The following is a 9,991-nucleotide window of genomic DNA, read 5'->3' as shown; positions in this document are numbered from 1 at the left end:
CGAACAATGACCCTCCATGCGCTTTAAATAGAACTCATGGACCAATCGGGTGTCAAGCCACGGATCAAGTGTCGGTAATACCGAGGAGAGAGTGAACCGTCGGATCACTACATATCGTGACCGTCGGATTGTAAGTTACAAAATGTACAACGTTAAAGAAACACACTTTACCTAACTCTATACCTAACTCTATACTAGACCAAGTTGAACTTAACTATTTTCTATGTGTCGGAATATCCTAACAACATTTACCTTAGAATTTGTAAAGGACTTTCATTGGGCCATGTTGATCTACCCAATGATAAATGGCCTAGGATACTCTCATTGCCTACTCTAGGATGTAATGATCTATAAACGTTCATGTGAGGAGTCACATTACCTACTCTAGGATGCAGTGCTCTATAGACATGCATGTGAAAAGAAACTACATCAACATAACAAGCTCTTAAAATTTTCTTGTAGAGGAGAAATTTTAGCTAAGGGTAAATCAGTTTGTAGCCAAGGAAATTACCTCCCTCACTAAAAGGTTGTGTTGATTTTTTTGTATCATTGGGAGCTATTCTCGCATTCCAAAAAGGTCTCCAAGTCAGTCTAAGGAAATTAAAATTAAACTTTTATTTTTAGGGTACCAAGTCAGCCTAGCTCATGAAAGGGTGTCCCTTGGGTAAATTTACCCCCATTTGACTAGTATATATAATTCACATGAAATCAAGTTTCTTATTTATATTTCTAAGGTCTCTTGGATATCTACAAATGTGGATAAAGGAGGACGAAATGAATGTTTTGACCAAGCAAAAGATAGGGCCATAGGGAACACAAACTTGTTTGACCATAACGTTGGCTAACATTGATTTCAGATCTATTTGACTGGTTTGACCAACATTGACTAGCTAAAGTTTGACCATGTTTGACTAGTAATATAGATTTGTACTTGGCACAAATTTCTAGACAAATTGTTGATTTGTAAACCTTGTTGAAGAAAAAATTTCCTAAGAAAATTTGTTGGGTTTTCTCCCAAGGTTGGGTTTCCTAGGCTAAAAATATTGTTTTTATTATGCATGGTTGTCTTTCTATGATCTTTAATGTTTTTGTCGCATTCACTATTGATATTTTCTGTGTATAATTGCTCAATGTTAGTGGCATGAGATAAATTGATTGAATATCATTAGGTAGTAATTATTAGATCAGAAAATTGTTTTTCTACTGCTCACCATGTAGAAAATTCAACAAAAAATTTAAGTTTTGGGTGATTAATGTTCTTATTATCTCAATAAAACAAGTAGATTATTGATTTTAATTAATGTTTAAATTAAATTTAGACCATAACATTAGTCATCAATAGCTAGAAATTAAATAATAGAAGCATAAAAATAATTTCACACATACATACATAAATACTCCTTCAAATTAGCTTTTCATTTTGTCAATATTCTTACAAGGAAACATCCAAAAACTGCCAAAAAACAACATTACATAATTACCAAAAAAACACTTGAAACTTAAGCAAAGTGAATGTAATGTAACACGGCCTACTATACGAGCACTTGTACAGTATGTCCATACAATTGTATGGATTAGTATGTTTTGTCCAGATGAATGTACAAGACTACTCATTGCCTGAAAAGGGCCTCTTTCCTAGTTGCTGCACTTTCTCACTCTCCATGGAACTTAGTCTATTGAATTACACATGTATGTTCAAAGCCTCTACCTTGCCTTGTCTTTATACTTTTAGCAAATAATATTTGTTATAACAATACTACTAATCTAATTCATGCATGCGATACACTTTTAGACTCAAATGCTAAATATAAGACTTTCACTTTTTTTTTACCAAAGTGAATTACAACATATAAATAATTCTTTAAAATATTTCAAAGTACCTCTTGCATGTCCATAGTGAACATGTGCAAAAGTTATTGTTTGATCTACAATTCTCAACAAAAGGTTAAGGAATGAGAATGAAGTGTCATGGATATTGGTCTTCCCTTTACTCCTAGCTTTCCCTATTTCTCTCATGAATTTCACTCTCAATGGATCTTTGGGCCAAGAGAGGAAGAGGCACAGAGAGACATGAAAGAAATATTACTAAATATTGTTAGAATGAAGAATTGATCCCCCATTTGAAGTCAGTTTTCCCATTTGGGTTTCTAGAGTAAAATCTCTATGCTTATGGTGTATTTTCTTCACTATGCTATGCTTGGTTTTGGTAATGATCAACTCCACCTTTTGTGGTATTGTTGCTAAGTAAATGCAACTAATACGTAATTATTGTTTCGTTGATTTCGATCACAATACGTAAATAATTCCTAGTTTTTATTATAATAATTAGCTTCTATAAAAAATATAATGTTTCATAACACTTATTTTGATTTGAGTTTTGTGAAGGGCATACCAACAACAAGCAATGGTTTGAAAACTTGCACTATGTCTTGAATTCCCATCATCCTAATATTGTTTGAGATAATGCTTTCACACATATAACATTGTTATTTTCCTTTGGAGTTTCTTCATGAATTCTTTTTGCAATAATATAGCGTTAGAGCATCAAAATCGAATAAGAAAGAGTGTTGGATCATCGATACTTGTGCCTAAGATCAATGTCTATAATATGTATTTAATTGCAAGCCCTAGGTCAAAAATTCTATTTCAACCATGAAATTTAGCAATTTTCCTTCCTTTCATACCATTGGAAATTCATATAGACAATATGTCTACCTTTCTATTTGACTTCATATTTTACTAGGTGATTCCTTAATTATATGGTTGATTCTTCATCTAAGTAGGTCAATTTCTTACCTCTCTAGGTGTACATTGTTTCGCATTGGTTGAGTTTCCATTTTCTTGTATAATGGAGGTTGTACTATGGTTGTATGAGTCACACACAATACTAGGAGGCCATTTTGCATCAAGGAAATCCTAATTGACTTGTATTTCGGATTTGTCTTGGCCAACCATTGATTTCTAATAGAGATTGTATGCATTTCTCTTTGCTCCAATATACTTGAATGTCAATTATTTGCAATAACTACATATCCAATTGGGATTTGAGTCACCACATAATTGAATTGATATAACTTAATAACTAGTTGATGCTTACAACATTACTCTTCACATGAATACCTACGCTACAATCATTTGTTGTTAAACTTTTTATTAAATGAAAAATTGCATAAATGCTTGGGGAAACTTGAATACATAGCTACCAACTTGACATATTTAACGTTTGATGATTGCCATTAGCAAGTAAGAATTTGTTGTTAAGTTAATTCAATCTCTTTTGCTTGTATAATTGTGAAGATCAAATTTGTATTTGGTCCAAGAATTCCACTTAAGGCATCATAGCTTGTAAGCACATGGAAAACTCACTTTCTTAGTGTAGAGTTAGAAACCAAATATGAGTAATTTAAAGGACTAAAAGGAATGCCTCTAATGGAATTAAAGGAGCTGGAAGATGCAAACTTACCTTCAGATGCAATAATTGATAATATGTATTATTACTTACACACATAGCCAGATTAAGTGTCGAGAATTCTTGTGTAGCTCCATATGAAGATGATGACTTGTAGCATGTAATGACGATTTTGGCATGAAGGGAGGTAGTGCTCATTCAATAGATATAAGCCTAGTAGCATTCCTGAAGACAAAGCATCATAACTGGACCTAAACAGAGTATTGTCCAAGATTGTTTGTTATTGACTTGATTGCTATTGTCTTTCCATCTCGTTGTTCTATGCAAGTTACACTAGACAACAATGTACCTTTGGTTGGCATATTGCAAGCCTTACAACCATAAAAAATTAGAGATATGTGTATGAGATAGAGAAAAGAAATAGACTTCCATAGAGGATTCTTGTTGGTGAAGTAAGCGGGTTATAAGTCCCTCATTTATAGATCATCCCATGAAATCATAGGACAATTTTTTTTCTCTTTTTTTTCTTTTTCTTTTGAGTTTTATCTTCTAGATACATCACATAGAGATTCTTTTTTGACAAAGTTTCGTACCATCAAATGTGGTTCATCATCATGAAAAAATGATGAATCATTTTCTTTCTTCAAAAGGTCACTTGGTTGTCTCCAAACACGTATGGTTTTTGAGCATTGTAGATGGTTAGACCTTTCCCTATTAGAGATGTTTAACCTTCATTAATAGCTTACTAGAAACAAATTCCATATACCAACATGCACTAAGTTGATTACCTCTTACTTCCAATCCTATATTAGAAATTAAAAATGGAGTCGTCTAACGTGGCGAAGGAATTGCCCGGACGATCAAAAGTGGCCGGAATCCGAGCAAAAAAATTTCAAAAAATCTTGTAGAGGCAGTGTTTGAATCATGTTTTCAATGGTGGAAATGGATTCAGCACCATCAAAAACGTCTAGGACACCTAAAATTTTGAAGTTTAACAACTATAACTTGGATTTACAAAAATCCTTGCTGGATTTTCTCTAAATATAACCAAAATTTCCATATTTTTCCGGGCAACTCCTCCGCCTCGTTAGACTACGCCATTAAAGACATCCTAATAATGAACTTCCAAACTTCATAATGGACCTATAAGACATCATAAACTCAATAACTCTCATTTCTCACCTATAAGACATCATAAACTCAATAACTCTCATTTCTCACCCTCATCAGACATTTCTTTATAGCCTTGAAAATTAAGAATACAATATTCCCCGTCTCATTAAATTGGTGTTAACTATATATATATATATAATTTTTTTATTCTATATACCCAGTTTATTCTTTATAACTATGGAACAAGGGTAACCTTTCCGTTGGTCATTAATATCCAAAGTAAAATTAAATTTTAAGTACATGTATTAATATCCATTATTAACTTTCTGTAAAGTTAACATTTTAGTCCACCGGTCTTCGACTTACTGATAATATTTCAAATCACTAAGTGTTGGTCTTGGCTAAGTGTTTGTTAGTTCAAAACACTTAATAAGAGTCTTCGATGAGCACACTTATTAGTCCCTGCCTGGACTATAGCGATCGATAGATCGTTGACCGCCCATTAATCCATTAGTTGACCATGTTTTTTTTTGCGTTATCATGATTTAACCAATGTTTTAAAATGACAATTTTAGTCTATCAAGATTTTAACCAAAGTTTTTGGCTGGGCAAAAAAGGACCTCTTATTGCAGGCTTCGCTTATACCAATGCAGATTGAAGTGATCAGAGCATTTACTTTGCCATTTTACCCTAAGTTCGAGCTTTAAATTCGTTATATAAATTTTTGAAGATCGTATACTAAGTTTTATTTTGCAACCTCGTTTTAGATTTAAGTGATCAATGCATTTACTTTGTCGTTTTAACCTAAGTTCGACCTTTAAACTCGTTATATAATTTTTTGAAGATCATATCCTAGGTTTTATTTTGAGGACAACTGCGCTTCTGCATGCAGGTTTGAGGCCAGGTGCGTTTTTGCATGTAGGCACATTGATAAAGGTGTCCAACTGTGGCTTGCAGCGGATTGTGTATAATATCATGAACTAACCCAACCCTATGAGGTAAATAGTGGATGTCTATGAGTTATAGCTCCAGTCTGTTCAATTCCGATTAGAGATAGAAGTACGTTCCATTGGTGTCAAGGGAATACACTGTCAACACTCTACCTTCGGGTTTGATTCATCGCATGAACGAATACCTCTAATCTATTTGTCTTTGTTTGCAGCCACGTTCTCCAACTACTACCTTGTTTCCTCCAGCAGAGTCACAGCGATAAGAGGATGGCCCTCCCGCAGAGGTAAGGGTTTTTTCAGAGTTTCGAAATGGGTATTCCTCTGTTTCTCCCAGCCTGAGTAGATGCACAGGCACTTACTTTTGCATGGTTCTTCCAGGTATTCGATTCTCCCTTGTCCGGCGCGGCTCCTTCACAGGTAAGAAGGGGCTTGTAGCATTCGGTTTTTCTTCCGGTTTAATATTGTTTAAGAATCTCAGATGGCTTTAACTTCTAACTTGCCATTGCAGTTTGTCAAGCGTTTTTCCAAAAGTGCGGATTCAGATGGGTGGGTTGTTAACAGGGAAATTCATCTTCTGTCCTCAGGTTGGTTCTGCCATGAAATCCTCTGGCGGTTTGCGAATTGAAGAGTTTTCCTTTGGTCTTGTTTAATGTCATAAGTATTTTAGTTGTTTTGGTAGCTTAGCTGTTCGGGTTGGTTGCCGGCTTTATACCGAAGCACAGCCAGCTCTTAAGTTCTTATACTGTAATTGTACCGCATTATTAAATTTTCGTTTTCGTAGACAGGGTGCATTGGCACTCTATTGGGATATTTCCTTTGTTTGTTATGTTAAGGGTTTTCCCATATATGGTTAATGTAATTATAATTTCGAACGGTCTTGTAAATTTTGGTGTTATGCTTGGGATTACTGTTCTCAGATATCAGAGAGTATTTTTTTCTTATAATTCTTAAACTATTTTTGTTGCTATTATCTCAGAATTGATGGTAAAAGAATTATCTTAAGGGGTTTTGAAATCATTTTCCCTGTTATCGCTTGGAACTGTTTAGAGCTATGTATATTACGGAACGTATGAGTAAGCAGGTTAGACTAGTAATAAAATTAACAGTATTTATATTCCAGCGCATTTGTTTAACAATATAATATCAATACTTTGCCTTAATCATGAAAACTTAACCATAATAAACAATAGAATCTACTTAACTACAGAATATACTTGATAATATGGTTATGATGATAATCGTGTGTTCTTGGTTATGTAATGTTTTTCTAGGAATGAATAATAATCATGGAGTTTGTCACTTATCTGCTTCTGCCTATATATAATTCTATATAGATACTTTGTATTTTCTTGAAGGTCTCACCACCCAGCGACGAACCTGGCAATTACATCTAGAGTCCCCCGCTGAGCACTTCTCGCTCCTGACAGTTATTGGGCCAGTTATTGGGTGAATACAGTCTGGTATCTTGGGCTTGATGACTACAGTGTAGCCTTGCATAATATAGTCTGGTACCTTGGGCTTCAGGACTACAGTCCAGCCTTGCATACCAGTTCAACTGTTAGCCAAAGATTTCTTTCCCACCCTAGCGTTGAGCAACCTCTCCTACTTTTGTGTGTCGCCTCTTTCCTATTCTTTTCCCTCGCCTCTTTCCTATTCTTTTCCCTTTTTTGAGGGGGAAATATGGGCCACTGTCTCTAACTGCCTAAAGAGTTTTGTAACTATTTCATTTCTTTTAACAAACTATTTAAATTCCTTAATAATAAGTTATGAGTTTCCAGCCTTAATCCTTTAACAAACTGTATTGAACAGAGTAAAGAGTTTTGTAACTATTTCATTTCTTTTAACAAACTATTTAAATTCCTTAATAAAAAATAACAATAAGTTATGGGTTTCCAGCCTTAATCCTTTAACAAACTGTATTGAACAGAGTAAATTTTTTTAAACTAATACATAAAACTTGGTACGAAAAATAAATGTTTGTGCAGCATAGGTATTACAATATCCCTCAACTACAACATAAAAAATATTACATAAAACATAAGTATATTTCATTTTCCATATCTCTTCTTTGAATGAACTTTTCTTATCTTTACAATCATACAATCTAATTAAAAGAATCTTTCAAATCCATTTAAATGTAATCAACCCCTAAATATTAAAAACAAATTCTTAAAATAAACACTATACCTATAATATTATAAGGAATAATCCCATTCCAATATACATAACAATGACAAATCACACCACTAGTTGATCCCTGGATCACACACAGAATGAAAGCATCAAAATATATGCGTTGATATGTTATGCTTTATAGTAAAACTAGGATAATTAAGAATTGAATTTAATTTAATTTCTAGAATATTTTGAAATCGATTAAATAGAATTGAGGAAAGAAAAATTGACCTCATTCCTGTCGGTCCCAATTTAATTTCAAAATATTTTCAATGTTTGCAATCGACATAAAGATGGAATTGAGAAGGATCGTGTTTAAGAAAGCAATAAGAGATCCGCGAAGAATTCTGACCCACTGTTAGCAACTCGGAAAAAAGATGGACAATGTAATTGAACAATCAATTTTCACAAAATACTAGCATTAGGCTCTTTATTTGTACTAGATCTTTTCTGCTGCTTCGTACGTTGTTCTTTCTTTTCCGAAAACCTATTATTTCTAATACTAGATGTTTTTCAGAGCTGGTTTCTATTAATTAGCGGTGCCAGTTGCATGTCAAATTGTGCCAGTTTCATAACTTCCAACAATGGAGTTGAGCCATGCCAGGTGCATGTCGAGCTATTCCAGTCGTATAACTTCCAACAGCCTCACTGAGTACTATGTAGAATTATGTATCCTGTACGTTATCATTGTCCATTTCTTGAACGTGTATGCAGTAAGCAATTTTATTATTATGTATAATACACTGATTATTTAATCTATTAATAGATGCTAATATACTGATTGGCGCAGGCTTTGGCTCCGCTTTCAATTGGTTTTGCTGTATTCATGGTACACTTGGCAACCATTCCCGTCACTGGAACGGGCATCAATCCTGCCAGAAGCTTTGGAGTAGCCGTGATTTATGGCCATAAGAAATCCTGGGACGACCATGTAAGAAAAGGATAATAGTCTCCTTTCTGTTGTTTTCTATTTATCAGTATTGCAGATTTTATGGAATTAAATTTTGATTCTTACATTGCAGTGGATCTTCTGGGTTGGTCCTCTTATTGGAGCTACGGTAGCTGCTGCATTTCACAAATACGTTATCCGAGCATCCCTGAAATGGCACAGCAAGGAACCCAACAATGTTTAATACAGAAACTGGACTTTGGCACAGCAAGGAACCCAAAAATGTTTAATACAGAAACTGGACTTTGTTCATGCGGATGCATTTGTGTTGTAAAAATTGTGTTTGCTTTTAGATGTTGTATGTTTTGAGGGGCCAATATTTCACGTACGCCGGATGTTAATCTTAGAATAGGCATCAATAGATGCTAAAATAAATTTGATACGATGGCAAAAAGTATTGTTGTCCTTATTTGGCAAGTTGATTCCAATCGTATTTTGTCCGCCAAACATTTCTAATTTCAGGATTGTGTCTTATAAACAGTGTTATTCTTGTCATTATTTGGCATTTTCATAGCTATCGTATTTTCTTTGCCCAGAAATGTCAGGATTATGTCTTATAAACAGTGCTATTCTTGTCATTATTTGGCATTTTCATGGCTATCGTATTTTCTTTGCCCAAAAATTCCAAAGTGAAGGTTACCTCTATCAATTATTATTTTGCCAGATGAGATGTATTATGATGGAAGGCAACTCCTCTTATCCTCCGTGATGTTAGTAGAGTTAGTAATTGGAAGCAAATACTAGTATTTGAATCTCTTTTCTTTTAACCGGATTATATAGACATTCATCCAAAGGCAAAGTTAAATATAGTTTCTGCAAGGTTGGCACGTCTTTTAAGTTCCCTGCAGACCTCGGCAGGGACTACCGCCATGGCAGTGGCTCCTTGTTCCTTTTTAGTGATATGTGGATTTGGTTTTTATGTTTACAAGTAAATGCGTTATTTTTTAGTTAGCTGGGAGTAGAGCAATTAGCTAAGTGTTAGTGCCAATTCCAACACTAAATGCATGAATTTTGGCGCCACTTCTAATTGAGAGTTAAAAAAAATATTATAATAATGATGACAGAAATTAAACTAATATAATATAATGATACTAAAATATATAATGGGCAATTTCTTTTATATATATACGTAAAAGAGATTATTATTTTTGTTTTTAAAATTTAATAATTCATTTAAAGGGAATGGTAAGTTTACTTCATCTCGCCCATCCCTATATAAATACAATATAAAGATTAAGGTGAAGTTCTCCTAAGTTTGAATAACATTGTTTTGAAGATTATTATGAATGGATTTTCTCTCGATCAAAAAATGGATGTGATTAGAAATGAAAAACAAAAAAAAACTTCATAATCAAGAATAATCAAGGCAATAAACACAATATTTGAACATAGTGA

General features: G+C 33.8%; 1 protein-coding gene and 1 long non-coding RNA gene across 2 annotated transcripts; both read left to right on the top strand.

Annotated features, from left to right (window-relative positions):
• The first annotated feature begins 5,418 nt into the window (after nt 1-5,418).
• LOC149181377 (uncharacterized) lies at nt 5,419-5,926 on the top strand. The gene is made up of 3 exons (XR_016257538.1): nt 5,419-5,520; nt 5,685-5,756; nt 5,851-5,926. It is a non-coding gene; the product is annotated as an uncharacterized LOC149181377 (long non-coding RNA).
• Nucleotides 5,927-8,356: 2,430 nt separating this feature from the next.
• On the top strand, nt 8,357-8,798 carry LOC149181376 (aquaporin PIP2-5-like). Its single transcript, XM_089418317.1, has 2 exons — nt 8,357-8,578; nt 8,670-8,798. Exons 1-2 carry the CDS (start codon nt 8,474-8,476, stop codon nt 8,778-8,780), a joined length of 216 nt encoding a protein of 71 aa, XP_089274443.1. The 5' UTR covers nt 8,357-8,473; the 3' UTR covers nt 8,781-8,798.
• Nucleotides 8,799-9,991: the final 1,193 nt, after the last annotated feature.

This window comes from Pinus tabuliformis, chromosome 3_2, assembly GCF_031772625.1.
Source record: "Pinus tabuliformis cultivar Carrire ecotype Pingquan chromosome 3_2, CPIR1, whole genome shotgun sequence".
Classification (NCBI taxonomy): domain Eukaryota; kingdom Viridiplantae; phylum Streptophyta; class Pinopsida; order Pinales; family Pinaceae; genus Pinus; species Pinus tabuliformis.
The sequence above is the reverse complement of the archived record's forward strand: the minus strand, read 5'-3'. Positions and strand labels throughout refer to the sequence as shown.

Excerpts from the sequence above, each read along its gene's own strand:
- LOC149181376 (XM_089418317.1), top strand. The coding sequence starts at position 8,474 with ATGGTACACTTGGCAACCATTCCCGTCACTGGAACGGGCATCAATCCT. Across the intron at positions 8,579-8,669 it reads AGAAATCCTGGGACGACCAT|TGGATCTTCTGGGTTGGTCC; the intron begins GTAAGAAAAGGA and ends CTTACATTGCAG.